This window comes from Ranitomeya imitator, chromosome 1 (assembly GCF_032444005.1).
Source record: "Ranitomeya imitator isolate aRanImi1 chromosome 1, aRanImi1.pri, whole genome shotgun sequence".
In the NCBI taxonomy this organism is placed as follows: Eukaryota; Metazoa; Chordata; class Amphibia; order Anura; family Dendrobatidae; genus Ranitomeya; species Ranitomeya imitator.
The window spans coordinates 188,894,143-188,914,940 of NC_091282.1; the positions used below are offsets into that span (position 1 = coordinate 188,894,143).

Genomic DNA, 20,798 nt, shown 5'->3' on the forward strand with positions numbered 1-20,798 from the left:
CTTACCATGTGTCAAAGTTGACCTCAGTGTGTGAATAAGGGCAGACAAAAGGACGGAGTCCGAGCCAGTGGACACCAATCTGGGGAAGCCTTTAAATGTTATTTCCAGCTCATGGAAAGGGAGGCCACACCCCGGCTTGCACAGAATGTAAAAATACAAAGAAAAAACACAAAAATTAACTTGGTTTGAGTTGGTATACATTCAGCACATAAACGCATGTTCGCATTGGCAATAAAACATACAAAACCTACAAGAAATAAAATGAGCAAAAACCCTGCTGTAACTAAATAAGAAAAAAGCAAAAGTGCATTTAAATAACACAGAGTTCTTAGTAATACTGTTTTTGTTAAAAAATTGCATAAAAGCCATCCCACCATCGATAAGGTGACTCTCATCGGGAGGTCCTACATACCATGTGTCAAAGTTGACCTCAGTGTGTGAATAAGGGCAGACAAAAGGACCGAGTCCCAACCAGTGGATACCAGTCTGGGAAATCCTTTAAATGTGATTTCCAGCTCAGGAAAGGAAGGCCACACCCTGACTTGCACAAAATGCAAAAATACAAAGACAAAACCACCAAAATTGAGCTTGAGTGTATATGCCCATTTACCAACTTCAAGGTAACCTTTTTCTCTTTCAGTTGTGATCCTAATTTTACAGACTCTCCTCTCTATATACAGTGGTGTACGGAAAGTATTCAGACCTCTTTACATTTTTCACTCCTTGTTTCATTGCAGCCATTTGGTAAATTCAAAAAAGTTAATTTTTTTCTTCACATTAATGTACACTCAGCACCCCATTTTCACAAAGTTAATAAAAAAGAAAAACTGAAATATCACATGGTCATAAGTATTTACACTATTTTTGCTCAGACACTCATATTTAAGTCACATGCTGTCCATTTCCTTGTGACCCTGCTTCAGATGGTTCTACTCCTTAATTGGAGTCCAGCTATGTTTCATTAAACTGATAGGACTTTATTTGGAAAGGCACACACCTGTCTATATAAGACCTCACAGCTCACAGTGCATGTCAGACCAAGAATCATGAGGTCAAAGGAACTGGCCAAGGAGCTCAGAGACAAAATTGTGGTAAGGCACACATCTGGCCAAGGTTACAACAGAATTTCTGCAGTACTCAAGGTTCCTAAGAGCACAGTGGCCTTCATAATCCTTAAATGGAAAAAGTTTGGGACCACCAGAAGTCTTCCTAGACCTGGCCGTCCAGCCAAACTGAACAATCGGGGGAGAAGAGCCTTGGTGAGAGAGGTAAAGAAGAACCCCAAGATCATTGTGGTTGATTCAGTAGGGAGATGGGAGAAAGTTCCGCAAAGTCAACAATCACTGCAGCCCTCCACCAGTCGGGCCTTTATGGCAGAGTGGCCCGACGGAAGCCTCTCCTCAGTGCAAAAAACATATGAAAGCCCGCATATAGTTTGCTAAAAAACATATGAAGGGCTCCCAGACTTTGAGAAATAAGATTCTCTGGTCTGATGAGACGAAGATAGACCTTTTCGGTGATAATTCTAAGCGGTATGTGTGGAGAAAACAACGCACTGCTCATCACCTGCCCAATACAATCCCAACAGTAAAACATGGTGGTGGTAGCATCATGCTATGGGGGTGTTTTTCAGCTGCATGGACAGGACGACTGGTTGTCATTGAAGGAAACATGAAGGCGCCAAGTACAGAGATATCCTGGATGAAAACCTCTTCCAGAGTGCTCTGGACCTCAGACTTGGCCGAAGGTTCACCTGCCAACAAGACAATGACCCTAATAGACCTGACAGGTCTAATAGACCTGACAGAATAACAAATCTGCAGGTGGTCGGGCATTTAGGAAATAGCGACCACAATATTGTGCAGTTTCACCTGTCTTTCACTAGGGGGACTTGTCAGGGAGTCACAAAAACATTGAACTTTAGGAAGGCAAAGTTTGAACAGCTTAGAGATGCCCTTAATCTGGTAGACTGGGACAATATCCTCAGAAATAAGAATACAGATAATAAATGGGAAATGTTTAAGAACATCCTAAATAGGCAGTGTAAGCGGTTTATACCTTGTGGGAATAAAAGGACTAGAAATAGGAAAAACCCAATGTGGCTAAACAAAGAAGTAAGACAGGCAATTAACAGTAAAAAGAAAGCATTTGCACTACTAAAGCAGGATGGCACCATTGAAGCTCTAAAAAACTATAGGGAGAAAAATACTTTATCTAAAAAACTAATTAAAGCTGCCAAAAAGGAAACAGAGAAGCACATTGCTAAGGAGAGTAAAACTAATCCCAAACTGTTCTTCAACTATATCAATAGTAAAAGAATAAAAACTGAAAATGTAGGCCCCTTAAAAAATAGTGAGGAAAGAATGGTTGTAGATGACGAGGAAAAAGCTAACATATTAAACACCTTCTTCTCCACGGTATTCACGGTGGAAAATGAAATGCTAGGTGAAATCCCAAGAAACAATGAAAACCCTATATTAAGGGTCACCAATCTAACCCAAGAAGAGGTGCGAAACCGGCTAAATAAGATTAAAATAGATAAATCTCCGGGTCCGGATGGCATACACCCACGAGTACTAAGAGAACTAAGTAATGTAATAGATAAACCATTATTTCTTATTTTTAGTGACTCTATAGCGACAGGGTCTGTTCCGCAGGACTGGCGCATAGCAAATGTGGTGCCAATATTCAAAAAGGGCTCTAAAAGTGAACCTGGAAATTATAGGCCAGTAAGTCTAACCTCTATTGTTGGTAAAATATTTGAAGGGTTTCTGAGGGATGTTATTCTGGATTATCTCAATGAGAATAACTGTTTAACTCCATATCAGCATGGGTTTATGAGAAATCGCTCCTGTCAAACCAATCTAATCAGTTTTTATGAAGAGGTAAGCTATAGGCTGGACCACGGTGAGTCATTGGACGTGGTATATCTCGATTTTTCCAAAGCGTTTGATACCGTGCCGCACAAGAGGTTGGTACACAAAATGAGAATGCTTGGTCTGGGGGAACATGTGTGTAAATGGGTTAGTAACTGGCTTAGTGATAGAAAGCAGAGGGTGGTTATAAATGGTATAGTCTCTAACTGGGTCGCTGTGACCAGTGGGGTACCGCAGGGGTCAGTATTGGGACCTGTTCTCTTCAACATATTCATTAATGATCTGGTAAAAGGTTTACACAGTAAAATATCGATATTTGCAGATGATACAAAACTATGTAAAGCAGTTAATACAAGAGAAGATAGTATTCTGCTACAGATGGATCTGGATAAGTTGGAAACTTGGGCTGAAAGGTGGCAGATGAGGTTTAACAATGATAAATGTAAGGTTATACACATGGGAAGAGGGAATCAATATCACCATTACACACTGAACGGGAAACCACTGGGTAAATCTGACAGGGAGAAGGACTTGGGGATCCTAGTTAATGATAAACTTACCTGGAGCAGCCAGTGCCAGGCAGCAGCTGCCAAGGCAAACAGGATCATGGGGTGCATTAAAAGAGGTCTGGATACACATGATGAGAGCATTATACTGCCTCTGTACAAATCCCTAGTTAGACCGCACATGGAGTACTGTGTCCAGTTTTGGGCACCGGTGCTCAGGAAGGATATAATGGAACTAGAGAGAGTACAAAGGAGGGCAACAAATTAATAAAGGGGATGGGAGAACTACAATACCCAGATAGATTAGCGAAATTAGGATTATTTAGTCTAGAAAAAAGACGACTGAGGGGCGATCTAATAACCATGTATAAGTATATAAGGGGACAATACAAATATCTCGCTGAGGATCTGTTTATACCAAGGAAGGTGACGGGCACAAGGGGGCATTCTTTGCGTCTGGAGGAGAGAAGGTTTTTCCACCAACATAGAAGAGGATTCTTTACTGTTAGGGCAGTGAGAATCTGGAATTGCTTGCCTGAGGAGGTGGTGATGGCGAACTCAGTCGAGGGGTTCAAGAGAGGCCTGGATGTCTTCCTGGAGCAGAACAATATTGTATCATACAATTATTAGGTTCTGTAGAAGGACGTAGATCTGGGTATTTATTATGATGGAATATAGGCTGAACTGGATGGACAAATGTCTTTTTTCGGCCTTACTAACTATGTTACTATGTTACTATGTTACCCTAAGCACACATTTAAAATAACAAAGGAATGGCTTCAGAACAACTCTGTGCCCTGACCTAAACCCTATTGAGCATCTCTGGAGAGACCTGAAAATGTCTGTCCACCAACGTTCACCATCCAACCTGACGGAACTGGAGAGGATCTGCAAGGAAGAATGGCAGAGGATTCCCAAATCCAGTTGTGAAAAACTTGTTGCATCATTCCCAAGAAGACTCATGGCTGTACTAGCTCAATAGGGTGCTTCTACTCAATACTGAGCAAAGGGGCTGAATAATTATGGCCAAGTGATGTTCCAGTATTTTTTAATAAATTCACAAAAATTACTACATTTCTGGGTTTTTTTTTCAGTCAAGATGGGGTGCAGAGTGTACATTAACCCCTTTCTGACCTCGGACGGGATAGTCCGTCCGAGGTCAGAAGCCCCGCTTTGATGCGGGCTCCGGCGGTGAGCCCGCATCAAAGCCGGGACATGTCACATTAGCGTTGTGCGGTGCTGCGTCGGGCGCAGCCGCGTTGACGCATGCGTCATGCGATCCTATATTTAACATGGGGGGCGCATGGACATGTGTTGTCTTGCGTTTTGTGATGCGTCATTTTGGTGCAAGCGTCAGGGCGCAGAGGACGCTGCATGATGCATTTTTTTCTGCACCAAAAATCATGCAAAAATGAACGCATGCGACGCAGCACCGCACAACGCAAATGTGAACTTAGCCATAACTAGTTAAATGCCGCTGTCAAACGCAGACAGCGGCATTTAACTACCGCATCCGGCCAGGCGGCCGGAAATAATCACATCGCCGACCCCCGTCACATGATCGGGGGTCGGCGATGCTTCTGAATAGTAACCATAGAGGTCCTTGAGACCTTTATGGTTACTGATCGCCGGTAGCTGTGAGCGCCACCCTGTGGTCGATCGCGTTGTGCCTGCTTCTAGGCTATTGAGGCATGGCAAAAGTAAAAAAAAAAAAATGTGAAAAAAAATATAAGTTTAAATCACCCCCCTTTCGCCCCATTCAAAATAAATCAATAAAAAAAAAAATCGAACCTACACATATTTGGTATCGCAGCGTTCAGAATCGCCCGATCTATCAATAAAAAAAAAAAGCATTAACCTGATCACTAAACGGCGTAGCGAGAAAAAAAATTCAAAACTACAGAATTACGTTTTTTTTTGTCGCCGCGGCATTGAATTAAAATGCAATAACGGGCGATCAAAAGAACGTATCTGCACCAAAATAGTATCATTAAAAACGCCAGCTCGGCACGCAAAAAATAAGCCCTCACCCAACCCCAGATCACGAAAAATGGAGACGCTACGAGTATCGGAAAATGGCGCAATTTATTTTAATTTTTTTTTTAGCAAAGTTTGGAATTTTTTTTCCCAACTTAGATAAAAAATAACCTAGTCATGTTAGGTGTCTATGAACTTGTACTGACCTGGAGAATCATAATGGCAGGTCAGTTTTAGCATTTAGTGAACCAAGCAAAAAAGCCAAACAAAAAACAAGTGTGGGATTGCACTTTTTTTTGCAATTTCACCGCACTTGGAATTTTTTTTTCCCGTTTTCTAGTACACGACATGGTAAAACCAATGATGTCGTTCAAAAGTACAACTCGTCCCGCAAAAAATAAGCCCACACATGGCCAAATTGACGGAAAAATAAAAAAGTTATGGCTCTGGGAAGGAGGGGAGCGAAAAACGAACACGGAAAAACGGAAAATCCCAAGGTCATGAAGGGGTTAATGAGAAAAAAATGAACTTTTTTGAATTTGCCAAATGGCTGCAATGAAACAAAGAGTGAAAAATTTAAAGTGGTCTGAATACTTTCCATACCCACTGTATATAGGTTTCTAATAAAGTGTGGAACAGTATGAACCAACCTTACTTCGCTATGATTAAAACCAGTCTTTATATTCTGCCTTGTATATGTTGGTGCTATGTTTGTCGTCAGCAGAAGTGATCAGGAGCTTCTTATTTCAATAAAAAATAATAGCTTAGATTCCTGAGATCTATAAATTAATTGATAGACTGCCTGTATGATTGTTGATACCACTATTGTAAATACAGCATATTCTGTCGCTTATGTACACAGGTGAGATGTATTTGAGGAATGTGAGCACGGATCTCTGTACCAGCAATGGTAGATAGGTTACCCGCTATCCTCTCCTCACTTGCCTGACCAGCTGCATGTAGATCATACAGTTAGGTCCATATATATTTGGACAGAGACAACATTTTTCTAAGTTTGGTTATAGATTTTACCACAATGAATTTTAAACAAAACAATTCAGGCCTTTTATCTGCTTAATTGAGAATGACATAACGAAAGGATTGCCCACCCCTGTCCATGAAATAATCAATTGTCCAATTACTTTTGGTCCCTTTAAAAACAGGGTGACACATGTTAAGGAGCTGAAAGTCCTAAACCCTTCATCCAATTTTAATGTGGATACACTCCAATGACAGCTGAAAGTCTGAACTTCAACTGCATCTGAATTGTTTTGTTGAAAATTCATTGTGGTAACGTCAATAACCAAAATTAGAAAAATGTCTGTCCAAATATATATGGACCTAACTGTAGGTGTCAATCTGAAGGCCCACTGGCCGAATCCACGCCATGTCATTCTTTGTGGCTCACGAGGTTAGGACACTTTTCAACACTCGAAAGATGAAAAAGGCAAATCCAGCTTTAGAAATTCGGTGTATATGAAAGTATCAAATTTATTGGCTAAATTAAAAATGAGACAACAGCATGGTATTCACAGCCCTGGCTTGGGGAGATGATAGACAGACGCATTTCAGACCCTCAAGTCTCTTAATCATTGCAATCTATGGGTGAGCTGATGTAATCCCTTCTCTTAACTTTTCAGCACTGCTCCAACTTGCTCTCCATGCGAGGAAAGTGAAGAGCCGGTCTGAGCAGTGTTGAAGTGTGCACCGGAACTCAAAATCCAAGACAGCAGCTGACCCTTGTGCTGTTCTACATTGGCACAGCCAGTGCGTAGCAGAGGGTGCAGAGACTTCACAGGAAGCTGATGCGATCTTCAACCAGAGAGATGTAGCCAGTAGAGGGAGCTGCGCCAGCACAAGGAGCGGGTGCCATCTTTGTGAGTAAACAGTGCAGACTGTGAACACAGTCAGCTTGCGCAAATGGTGAACGCAGTGATCACAGTCAGCCTGCACATACAGTGATCACAGTCATTCTGCACAAGCGGTGAACTCAGTGATCGCGGCCAGCACAAAAAGTGAATGCAATCAGCCATCACTTTTTATCTGGTTCCATTTTTGAATTACAAGTGGCCCTTTAAAGTCAACCATAATGCTGATATAGCCTTCTGTAAAAAAGAGTTTGACAGCCCTGATGTAGATGTTTCAGAAAGGCAGATGTACTGGATGAACTTTCAGGCAGTTTATTGACAGTACCATGATAAATTTTGAGGTAGAGATGTCATTGATGAGGAGGAGGTAGAAAGTGGAGGATAGAGGTAAAAGGAGAATTCTCTCTCCAGCTCTTACGCACGATTCTGCCAAGATGGCACTGACCAGAAAGAGACGATGTGAGGAAAGAAGTTACAGAGCAAGAGAGGCATGGTGGGAAACTACAGCTGCAATACATGAGAACATTTAATAACAATGGCCAGTAGATGTCAGCAAATGACAACAAACAACAAGCAGAATAATACAATTAACACACTATAGGTCATAGTAAGGCTATGTGCCCACGTGGCAGAAATGCTGCTTAAATGTCCGCAACTCCCTGCCGCGGGTAAAACAAGTGTTTTGCAAGCGTTTTTAGCTTGCAGAATGCTTGCGTTTGCCAAACGATTTGAAGCATCGCTTGGAAAAGTGATTGACTGGTTAGTCACACTTGTCAAATATAGTGTTTGACAAGTGTGACCAACTTTTTACTATTGATGCTGCCTATGCAGAATGTTAAAAATAATAATAAAAAAAATGGCTATTCTCACCTTCCGACGGCGGAGCTCCCGGTGCGTTACGTTCCCAGGGATGCTTTGCGCGAAGGACCTTTGTGATGTTACAGTTGCGTGAACGTGACGTCATCCCAGGTGATTTAGCAATGCATCCCTGGGAACGGAAGCCACCGCGTGCACCACTGAGAGGCAGGAGGACTCCGGATGCCATCAGAAGGTAAGTATGTCCCTATTTTTTATTTTAATTCTTTTTTTTTACATGAATATGGATCCCAGGGCCTGGGGGACAGTCTCCTCTCCTCCAGATCCTGGGTACAATCCGCATATGAAGCGCTCGCTTTACACATAGTGGGCATAGCCACATGCGTAAAGTGAGTGTTTCAATGCAATCCTGCAGTGGAGGAATTGCCGCGATTCCACAGAAATAATGAACATGCTGCTGATTTTACCGCTATGCGATTCAGTAGTAGGAAAATCCACAGCATGGGCACAGCAACTGCGGAATCCCATAGGATTGCATGGGAATGCGTTTTTTTTAAGCGTTTCCGCTGCGGCAAAAAAATGCGGCAGAAACGCATAAAAACGCTACATAAGCACACAGCCTAATATCTGTCAGCCCTGAATAGTATGGCTGCACAGCATACTGTAAGATAAGCACAAGAAATTACATTTGTAGTTTGGTGCACACATTAAAATGTTTCTTGATTTCCCATTAAATAACTTTTATTTTTGAGTTCAGTATTTCAATTACTGAATCATTGTTCTAGAAAAGCTTAGACAGACACTGGACTAAGGACTCGCTGAACAAACACGTGAAACCATATATTTGTACTCTTATACTACTAGTGAGAAATACCTGTGTTCCTGATTGTTCATCTTTGTTTTTCAGAAATCTTATGATGCGCTAAACCATGTGACAATGCTTAAAATGGTTTGGATTTCTAAAGCCAGTGCTACTCAAAGGAAAGGAAGGTATTTTATTCTGTGCCGTTACTTGTGGATAGAATATTGAATCTTGCTTAGCAGGGTTGAGAAAAGACCTTTAATTTATAGGTGTTTTCCAGGATCAGAATATTTTTTGCTTATCACCAATCACCTGTTTAAATAGGCGGTGTCACTTGTAGGAGCATTACAGCCTTCTCAGTTTATAAACCTCTGTTTACCTCCAAGCCATCTACGTATTAGCAGAGATGCAGGGAATTATTAAGAGGACACTGCAGTACCTGCACCGCTGCTATATGACAATAAGCCATCAGTATTCTGATCCTGGAAAACCCCTTGTTAGTTTAATTTTATTTTAGAACAAAAGAAAGTGAAAACGAAACTGCATGTGGGATTAATATTATGAAAATAAAAACTTTCCCTGTCTCCAAATATTCCATTAAGCCCATATGTATAAATCATTATTAACCATCTCTCAACACTGTCGTGACATTTCATGTACTAATAGACAGTACCACTTACCATTAGAACATGAAAAGCCAGTGATTATTCACATCGGGATCTTTCTTCTGTGGTTGTCTCTGCCGAGCAGAGATGTAGCAAAGGGAATTGTGTCACTAATGTTTGCGGTTCTCAATTCTTTGCTTGCTGCAGTCAAAGGGACCACAAGTGAAGAGTGTGGCAGATGGAGATTGATGGTTGCAACCAGAGATCCCACAATATATGAGAGGCGTTTAAAGTGCATGATTAAGGTGCGCACCATTCTATGTGAGCATCATGACCCCCGTGACGTAGTCACTGGGTTCCAATGGGTTACAATGACACATGGAATGGCTATGATATGTGTCTGCTATTCTAGTTCTCCTTTGAAACCAAACCTGTAGCTGGACTTCAAAGGAGACTGTGTACATTCATACTGAAGTATTGCTGTATATTGTAAAAGTAATCAGACAATCGCAGGTTCCAAAGGAATTAAAAAAAATATTAATATAATTTAAAAAAAATTGAATCACCCCCCCTCCTCCACTAAAAATAGATATTAACACCTTAATGACATCCACTGTACAGTTATGGTGCAAGTCAGTAGCAGTTGTATGGAGCCCTCCCCATACCAGGCTCAATTCTCCTATGGAACTAATAAATACAGTGAAAAGTAAAAAAAAGTTTTTAAAAATATGAACATATATAATTAAAAAAAAAATTAAGTTCAAATCACCCTCCTTTTATCCTCTATTATAAGTAAAGATGATGATGATGATAATAGTAATAATCAGGACTTTGGAGTCTGAGTCGTAACCAGTGTCCATTTTGTTGGAGTTGGTATAAAATGGACCATCTCTTAAAATATACAGTGGGTACGGAAAATATTCAGACCCCTTTAAATTTTTCACTCTTTGTTTCATTGCAGCCATTTGGTAAATTCAAAAAAGTACATTTTTTTCTCGTTAATGTACACTCTGCACCTCATCTTGACTGAAAAAAAAACAGAAATGTAGTCATTTTTGTACATTTATTAAATAAGAAATACTGAAATATCACATGGTCATAATTATTCAGCCCCTTTGCTCAGTATTGAGTAGAAGCACCCTTTAGAGCTAGTACAGCATTGAGTCTTCTTGAGAATGATGCAACAAATTTTTCACACCTGGATTTGGGGACCCTCTGCCATTCTTCCTTGCAGATCCTCTCCAGTTCCGTCAGGTTGGATGGTGAACGTTGGTGGACAGCCATTTTCAGGTCTCTCCAGAGATGCTCAATCGGGTTTAGGTCAGGGCTCTGGCTGGACCAGTCAAGAATGGTCACAGAGTTGTTCTGAAGCCATTCCTTTGTTATTTTAGCTGTGTGCTTAGGGTCATTGTCTTGTTGGAAGGTGAACCTTCGGCCAAGTCTGAGGTCCAGAGCACTCTGAAAGAGGTTTTCATCCAGGATATCTCTGTACTTGGCGCCTTCATGTTTCCTTCAATGACAACCAGTCGTCCTGTCCATGCAGCTGAAAAACACCCCCATAGCATGATGCTACCACCACCATGTTTTACTGTTGTCATTGTATTGGGCAGGTGATGAGCAGTGCGTTGTTTTCTCCACACACACCGCTTAGAATTACCACCGAAAAGGTCTATCTTCGTCTCATCAGACCAGAGAATTTTATTTCTCAAAGTCTGGGAGCCCTTCATATGTTTTTTAGCAAACTCTATGCGGGCTTTCATATGTCTTGCACTGAGGAGAGGCTTCCGTCGGGCCACTCTGCTATAAAGGCCCGACTGGTGGAGGGCTGCAGTGATTGTTGACTTTGCGGAACTTTCTCCCATCTCCGTACTGCATCTCTGGAGCTCAACCACAGTGATCTTGGGGTTCTTCTTTACCTCTCTCACCAAGGCTCTTCTCCCCCGATTTGTTCAGTTTGGCTGGACGGCCTGGTCTAGGAAGACTTCTGGTGGTCCCAAACTTCTTTCAGATAAGAATTATGGAGGCCACTGTGCTCTTAGGAACATTGAGTACTGCAGAAATTCTGTTGTAACCTTGGCTAGATCTGTGCCTTGCCACAATTTTGTCTCTGAGCTCCTTGGCCAGTTCCTTTGACCTCATGATTCTCATTTGGTCTGACATGCACTGTGAGCTGTGAGGTCTTATATAGACAGGTGTGTGCCTTTTCAAATCAAGTCCTATCAGTTTAATGAAATATAGCTGGACTCCAATGAAGGAGTAGAACCATCTGAAGGAGGATCACAAGGAAATGGACAGCATGTGACTTAAATATGAGTGTCTGAGCAAAGGGTGTAAATGCTTATGACCGTGTGATATTTCAGTTTTTCTTTGTTGTTAAATTTGCAAAAAAAAATGTTTTCCGTCAATATGGGGTGCAGAGGGTACATTAATGTGAAAAAAATGAACATTTAGAACTTACTAAATGGCTGCAATGAAAGCAAGAGTGAAAAATTTAAAGGTGTCTGAATACTTTCCATACTCACTGTATAATAAATTGGGTACATTAGTACAATCCAGGATGTGCTCAATATTTTTTCATAAGAATTTGGTAAAGTTATAAATTGTCCTGTAAATGTCTGTTCTGCCCCTGATCTAAGGATCCGGTTTTAGCGGAGATGAATCTGTGCTCCACTTTATATACATGCTCCGTAGTGAGGCAGAGCTGTGGAGTCAGGGAAATTGAGGAGTTGGAGGTTTGGCTTACCGACTCTACAACCTTGCTAATAATAAAAAACACGTGGTCTAGCCAAGTCCAGAATACGTCCGATCTATCATAATATAAAAATAATTGACCCGATCGGTAAACACTGTAAACTGGGAAAATTTTAAAAACTCCAAAATTGCGTTATTTTGTGTCGCCAAAATAGGACAGTGTTTCTCAACTCCAGCCCTCAAGACCCCACAACAGGTCATGTTTTCAGGATTTCCTTAGTATTGCATAGGAGATGGAATTAATGCTTGAGCAGGTGATGAAATTATCACCTGTGCAATACTAAAGGTACCGTCACATTAAGCGACGCTGCAGCGATATAGACAACGAGCCGATCGCTGCAGCGTCACTGTTTAGGTTGCTAGGAGACGTCAAACACGGCAACAGCAGAACGATGTAGGAGCGATCCGGTGACGTACAGTATTATCGTTCTCGCTGGTTGTTAGCTCCATGAAAAAACATTGCAGGCGTCGTTGCTTTTCCTGTCAAACATGACTAATCACGCCGACCTGACGACCAAATAAAGTTCCGGACTTTCAGCTACGACCAGCGATGTCACAGCAGGATCCTGATCGCTGCTGCGTGTCAAACACAACGAGATCGCTATCCAGGACGCTGCAACGTCACGGATCGTTGTCGTTCTCGTTGTAAAGTTGCTCAGTGTGAAGGTACCTTAAAGGGAACCTGTCACCCCGAAAATCGCGGGTGAGGTAATCCCACCGGCATCAGGGGCTTATCTACAGCATTGTGTAATGCTGTAGATAAGCCCCCGATGTTACCTGAAAAAGGAGAAAAAGACGTTATATTATACTCACCCAGGGGCGTTCCCGCTGCTGGTCAGGTCGGATGGGCGTCTCCGGTCCGCTGCGGCGCCTCCTATCTTCTTTCCATGACGTCCTCTTCTGATCTTCAGCCACGGCTCCGGCGCAGGCGTACTTTGCTCTGCCCTCTTGAGGGCAGAGGATAGTACTGCAGTGCGCAGGCGCCGGAACGGTCAGAGGCCCGGCGCCTGCGCACTGCAGTACTTTGTCTGCCCTCAACAGGGCAGAGCAAAGTACGCCTGCGCCGGAGCCGTGGCTGAAGATCAGAAGAGGACGTCTTGCAATGAAGATGGGAGGCGCCGCAGCGGACCAGAGACACCCATCCGACCTGACCAGCAGCGGGACCGCCCCTGGGTGAGTATAATCTAATGTCTTTTTCTCCTTTTTCAGGTAACATCGGGGGCTTATCTACAGCATTACAGAATGCTGTAGATAAGCCCCTGATGCCGGTGGGATTACCTCACCCGCGATTTTCGGGGTGACAGGTTCCCTTTAAGGAAATCCTGAAAACATGACCTGTGGGGTCTTGAGGACTGGAGTTGAGAAACACTGTACTTGGAGGCAGGGCTGTTGAGTCGGTAAGCCTCAGTTGCGACTCCGACTCCTGGATTTTATCAGGTTCCGAATCCGACTCCTTCATAAATGGCAATTTGTAACAATAAATTTACTGTTGTCAAATATTAACATCGTGCTTATTCAGTTTCTCACCATCATATAAGTAATCAGACCACTTAGAGCAAAAACTATATTTATTAGAATACAATTAGAATATAGCAAATAACTTTTATAAAACTTTTCTAAACTCTTGTAAGTAAATATGCAATAAACACTGTTATGCAGTTATTTAGAAGAAATCTATAAATTTGTCCTCTGAAAAAGTATTGCCTCTGTCAGATCCTCCTTCATGGATGCCCTAAAATCTGATCTAATTATTTTGAGAGCCGAGAACAACCTCTCTACACTAACTTGGGTTGGTGGCAAAGCAGTAACCACTCGGGCAACATCTCTGACAATGTCAGGATACAGAGGAATCGCTTGTTGCACTGTTATTTTTGATGAACGGTCAAATTTCTCAATTTCTTTTAGTACACATGAAAAATTCTGCTGAAATGTACTGGCTGTGTTATTTGATGGGGATGATTCTTCTATACGGGAACGTTTTGCACGGTTCTTGTGATCCAAATATTTTTCTAAATTAAATTCTTCATCACTTGATGAGGGTGAAGATGTGGCAGGACCACCAAATTCTTCTTGTTCCTCCTGACTGTTCTGCAACCCTTTCATCCTTACTGCTATTTCAAACAGAGCTTCTTTTCCTTTAGTTAGCTGTTGATCATCTAGAAGAATCCGATGCATTGGGTCTACATAAACAGCTGCCAAAAGAATGTTATTTTGTAATAGTAGCTCCTCTCTCTGTTTCATTGATGTAGCAATGCCACTTCCAATTAACCCTCTTTGGGACAGGCGAAACATCAGGTTCTTCCACTCCTTTAAGAAAATACCTGGAGTTAAGTCCTCTGCTTGTAATTTTTTAGTCACTAAATGGGTGCTCTAGCAATTTTTCCAGCTCAGTCACCTGATTCCACTGACTTTCATTTAGCGTCAGTTGAGGGTTAGCCATGTCTACAAGAAAGGTTTTCAGTTCAACCAAGCGCTGAATCATTAATTAAGTACTGCCCCATCGTGTGGCTTGATCAATAATTGCCCCTTTTCCAGCACGTCTCTTCAAAATTGAGTCAACTTTAGGGGTTCTGGCAACAGTAGCCAATTTTCTCACCTTGCCAATCAGTGCAGCAGCATGTCCTTCTTGCAGACTGTCTCTTATAGCCAGCTGTAGCGTATGCACAACACAGCGCATGTGATGAATGAAAGCACGTATTGACACAGTTTCAACAAGATCATCTAAACTATCATGTTGCTGTTCATCTGAAGCAACTTCAGTTTGCTCCTCAGTTACAATACTGTGTTCCTCTATTTCAAACATTTCTGTGTCTGTGGACCCAAAATGTTCTTCTAGCTGCTGGTCACCATCATTACTCTCATTCATTAGCTTAATAGTACTTATCATATTTGAAGCATTGTCAGTTTCGACAGAAAGAACTTGCTCTTTTTTAAGTTCATAGTCTTGCAGAACCTTTTCCACCAAGACCTGGAGAAACTCACTGGTGTGATGTCTTGGTAACTATTTCATTTTTGTCACAAACAAATCGGACATTGATGGCAAAATAGTTCACTCTGTGACGTGTGCAGGCATCCATTTTAAGAAACAGAATTCGTCCCTTGAGAGTTTTTTTAAGTTCTTCCTTTTGTTTAAAAGCTTCTTCGATTACTAATTTTCTAATACTCTCTCTCTTCAGAGAAACACCAAGCTTGCGGGCCATTTCCCCATTCAGACACATAAAAGCTGGTTGTGAAAATAATGAAATGGGCACACTATCCTTTACAACAAGCTCTATGATCTGGTTTTTAAATGTATCTACTGTCATTGACACAGTAACTTTGTCACTGAAAAAATATCTTGCAACTGATGGCTGCAAAGTTCTCTGCTCCTTTGTTTGCCTGGAAGAGCTGGGCACTGGTTCATTGGTTTGGATGCAGTCTTTCTCATCCACTGTTTTCAGTACTTCTGGATGAAAGCGCTGTAAATATCTCTTTAGATTAGAAGCTCTGGTAGGACCATTTTTATCTTCGCCTGAATATGCACTGATCTTGGCCTCACAGCATTTGTTTTCGTCTGGATCATTTGTCATACACTGACTGACATAATGTTTTCTATCTTGAGTGATGGTGAAATGTTCAAATACAACTGATTTAATGTGACGCTTCTTTGACATTCTCAGGTTTTTAATTCTGCATTCACAATCCAAATGACAATTGTTTTTCCTAAAAACAATTGTACAAAATTATTTCCAGGTCGTACAACTGATATAGTGGTCAGTAATACTGTTATTCCTCATGTACTCACAGTTGATTGATGCAAAGTTTGTTGAAAGGATAATACTTATTACAGTCTTCCTCTTCTGAGTAGCAGCTGTGAGATGTTTGGAAGATGCACACCAAACATCTAGTCTAGAGGAGGAGCTTTACTACTAAGAATTTGCAACACATTTTCACTTTCAGTTTCATACATTGTAAGTAGGGGGGTTGGGGCAGCATGAGGTTAACCAAGTATAAGATTAGATAAGGGCAGTGGAGAACAGTGACACACAAGAAGTAATGTCTATCTCCAGCAGAACAGCTTATCACTGTTGTTCATAGTTTGATAGAACATATATATTTGAGTAACGTTTATAAAATTCATATTAAAGTTCAATTATTAAATATTAATACATTTTTTTAAAAGCTGGAGTCCTAGCAGGGATGTGGAGTCGGAGTTAGTTTTGGTTGGAGTCGGTAGAAATGTACCGACTCCAACTCCCACCAAAACTAACTCCGATTCCACAGCCCTGCTAGGAGGTTCTCAAAACATCCTATTTATCCCAAAATGGTACAAATAAAATGGTCAGCTTTCTCGACATAAAAACAAGCCCTCCTACATCTCCATTAACCCCTTCCCGACCTTTGACGCCACGTAGGCGTCATGAAAGTCGGTGCCAATCCGACCCATGACGCCTATGTGGTGTCATGGAAAGATCGCGTCCCTGCAGATCGGGTGAAAGGGTTAACTCCCATTTCACCCGTTCTGCAGGGACAGGGGGAGTGGTAGTTTAGCCCAGGGGGGGGTGGCTTCACCCCCCCGTGGCTACGATCGCTCTGATTGGCTGTTGAAAGTGAAACTGCCAATCAGAGCGATTTGTAATATTTGACCTATTATAACTGGTGAAATATTACAATCCAGCCATGGCCGATGCTGCAATATCATCAACCATGGCTGGAAACACTAATGTGCCCCCACCCCACCCCACCGATCGCCCCCCCAGCCCCCCGATCTGTCCGGTACACTGCTCCGGCTCCGCTCCGTCCTGTGCTCCGCTCCCCCCGTGCTCTTGTCCGCTCCCCCGGTGCTCCAATCACCCTCCCCGTGCTCCAATCACCCCCCCTGCACTCCGATCCACCCCCCTCCGTGCTCCGTTCCACCCCCCCGTGCTCCGTTCCACCCCCCGTGCTCCGTTCCACCCCTCCCGCGCTCCGATCCACCCCCCATGCTCCGATCTAACCCCCCCCCCCCCGTGCTCCCCCCCCACCGCATCATGCTTACCGATCCTGCCGGGGTCCATCCGTCTTCTCCCCGGGCGCCGCCATCTTCCAAAATGGCGGGCGCATGCGCAGTGCGCCCGCCGAATCTGCCGGCAGATTCGTTCCAAAGTGCATTTTGATCACTGAGATAGATTATATCTCAGTGATCAAAATAAAAAAAATAATAAATGACCCACCCCCCCTTGTCACCCCCATAGGTAGGGACAATAAAAAAATAAAGAATTTTTTTTTCCCCACTAATGTTAGAATAGGGTTAGGGTTTCGGTATGTGCACACGTATTCTGGTCCTCTGCGGATTTGATAAATCCGCAGTGCTAAACCGCTGCGGATTTATGGTGGATTTACCGCGTTTTTTCTGCGCATTTCACTGCGGTTTTACAACTGCGATTTTCTATTTGAGCAGTTGTAAAACCGCTGCGGAATCCGCACAAAGAAGTGACATGCTGCGGAATGTAAACCGCTGCGTTTCCGTGCAGTTTTTCCGCAGCATGTGTACAGCGATTTTTGTTTCCCGTAGGTTTACATTGAACTGTAAACTCATGGGAAACTGCTGCGGATCCGCAACGTTTTCCGCAGTGTGTGCACATACCTTTAGAATTAGGCTATGTGCACACGGTGCGGATTTGGCTGCGGATCCGCAGCAGTGTTCCATCAGCTTTACAGTACCATGTAAACATATGGAAACCAAATCCGCTGTGCCCATGGTGCGGAAAATACCGCGCGGAAACGCTGCGTTGTATTTTCCGCAGCATGTCAATTCTTTGTGCGGATTCCGCAGCGTTTTACACCTGTTCCTCAATAGGAATCCGCAGGTGAAATCCGCACAAAAAACACTGGAAATCCGCGGAAAATCCGCAGGTAAAACGCAGTGCCTTTTACCCGCAGATTTTTCAAAAATGATGCTGAAAAATCTCACACGAATCCGCAACGTGGGCACATAGCCTTAGGGTTAGGGTTGGAATTAGGGTTATGGCTACAGTTGGGATTAGAGTTAGGGGTGTGTTGGGGTTAGTGTTGGAGGTAGAATTGAGGGGTTACCACTGTTTAGGCACATCTGGGGTCTCCAAACGCAACATGGCGCCACCATTGATTCCAGCCAATCTTGTATTCAAAAAGTTAAATGGTGCTCCCTCAATTCCGAGCCCTGACGTGTGCCCAAACAGTGGTTTACCCCCACATATGGGGTACCAGCATACTCAGGATAAACTGCGCAACAATTATTGGGGTCCAATTTCTCCTGTTACCCTTGTGAAAATAAAAAAATGCTTGCTAAAACATCATTTTTGAGGAAAGAAAAATGATTTTTTATTTTCACGGCTCTGCGTTGTAAACGTCTGTGAAGCACTTGGGGGTTCAAAGTGCTCACCACATATCTAGATAAGTTCCTTGGGGGGTCTAGTTTCCAAAATGGGGTCACTTGTGGGGGGTTTCTACTGTTTAGGCACACCAGGGGCTCTGCAAACGCAACGTGACGCCCGCAGACCATTCCATCAAAGTCTGCATTTCAAAAGTCACTACTTCCCTTCTGAGCCCCGACGTGTGCCCAAACAGTGGTTTACCTCCACACATGGGGTATCGGCGTACTCAGGAGAAACTGGACAACAAATATTGGGGTCAAATTTCTCCTGTTACCCTTGGGAAAATTAAAAAATTCTGGGCTAAATAATTATTTTTGAGGAAAGAAAACGTATTTATTATTTTCACGGCTCTGCATTATAAACGTCTATGAAGCACTTGGGGGTTCAAAGTGCTCACCACACATCTAGATAAGTTCCTTTCGGGGTCTAGTTTCCAAATTGGGGTCACTTGTGGGGGGTTTCTACTGTTAAGCCACATCAGGGGCTCTGCAAACGCAACGTGACACCCACAGAGCATTCCATCAAAGTCTGCATTTCAAAACGTCACTACTTCACTTCCGAGCCCCGGGATGTGCCCAAACAGTGGTTTACCCCCACATATGGGGTGTCGGCGTACTCAGGAGAAACTGGACAACAACTTTTGGGGTCAAATTTCTCCTGTTACCCTTGGGAAAATGAAAAATTGCAGGCTAAAAGATCATTTTTGAGAAAATAATTTTTTTTTTTATTTTCATGGCTCTGCGTTATAAACTTCTGTGAAGCACTTGGGGGTTCAAAGTGCTCACCACACATCTAGATTAGTTCCTTTGGGGGTCTAGTTTCCAAAATGGGGTCATTTCTGGGGATCTCCAATGTTTAGGCAAACAGGGGCTCTCCAAACGTGACATTTTCCATTTAAAAAGCCAAATGGCGTGCCTTCCCTTCCGAGCCCTGCCGTGCACCCAAACAGTGGTTTACCCCCACATATGGGGTATCAGCGTACTCAGGACAAACTGGACAACAACATTTGGGGTCCAATTTCTCCTATTACCCTTGGCAAAATAGGAAATTCCAGGCTAAAAAATCATTTTTGAGGAAAGAAAAATTATTTTTTATTTTCATGGCTCTGCGTTATAAACTTCTGTGAAGCACCTGGGGGTTTAAAGTGCTCAATATGCATCTAGATAAGTTCCTTGGGGGGGGTCTAGTTTCCAAAATGGGGTCACTTGTGGGGGAGCTCCAATGTTTAGGCACACAGGGGCTCTCCAAACGCGACATGGTGTCCGCTAACAATTGGAGCTAATTTTCCATTCAAAAAGTCAAATGGCGCGCCTTCCCTTCCGAGCCCTGCCGAGTGCCCAAACAGTGGTTTACCCCCACATGTGAGGTATCGGTGTACTCGGGAGAAATTGCCCAACAAATTTTATGATCCATTTTATCCTATTGCCCATGTGAAAATGAAAAAATTGAGGCGAAAAGAATTTTTTTTGTGAAAAAAAGTACTTTTTCATTTTTACGGATCAATTTGTGAAGCACCTGGGGGTTCAAAGTGCTCACTATGCATCTAGATTACTTCCTTGGGGCATCTAGTTTCCAAAATGGGGTCACTTGTGGGGGAGCTCCAATTTTTAGGCACACGGGGGCTCTCCAAACGTGACATGGTGTCCGCTAAAGAGTGGACCCAATTTTTGATTCAAAAAGTCAAATGGCGCTCCTTCCCTTCCAAGCCCTGCCGTGCGCCCAAACAGTGGTTTACCCCCACATATGAGGTATCAGCGTACTCAGGACAAATTGGACAACAACTTTCGTGGTTCAGTTTCTCCTTTTACCATTGGGAAAATAAAAAAATTGTTGCTAAAAGATAATTTTTGTGACTAAAAAGTTAAATGTTCATTTTTTCCTTCCATGTTGCTTCTGCTGCTGTGAAGCACCTGAAGGGTTAATAAACTTCTTGAATGTGGTTTTGAGTACCTTGAGGGGTGCAGTTTTTAGAATGGTGTCACTTTTGGGTATTTTCAGCCATATAGACCCCTCAAACTGACTTCACATGTGAGGTGGTCCCTAAAAAAAATGGTTTTGTAAATTTCGTTGTAAAAATGAGAAATCGCTGGTGAAATTTTAACCATTATAACTTCCTAGCAAAAAAAAAAAATGTTGTTTCCAAAATTGTGCTGATGTAAAGTATATATGTGGGAAATGTTATTTATTAACTATTTTGTGTCACATAACTCTCTGGTTTAACAG

General features: G+C 42.6%; 1 protein-coding gene across 2 annotated transcripts in view; it reads left to right on the forward strand.

Annotated features, from left to right (window-relative positions):
• Window positions 1-20,798, forward strand: part of YTHDC2 (YTH N6-methyladenosine RNA binding protein C2) — a 272,381-nt gene that overhangs the window by 154,111 nt on the left and 97,472 nt on the right. For both annotated transcript variants that reach the window (XM_069752951.1, XM_069752942.1), the window contains one exon: window positions 8,951-9,033. In XM_069752951.1, the coding sequence (XP_069609052.1) occupies window positions 8,951-9,033 (83 nt within the window). The remainder of the gene's footprint in view (window positions 1-8,950; window positions 9,034-20,798) is intronic.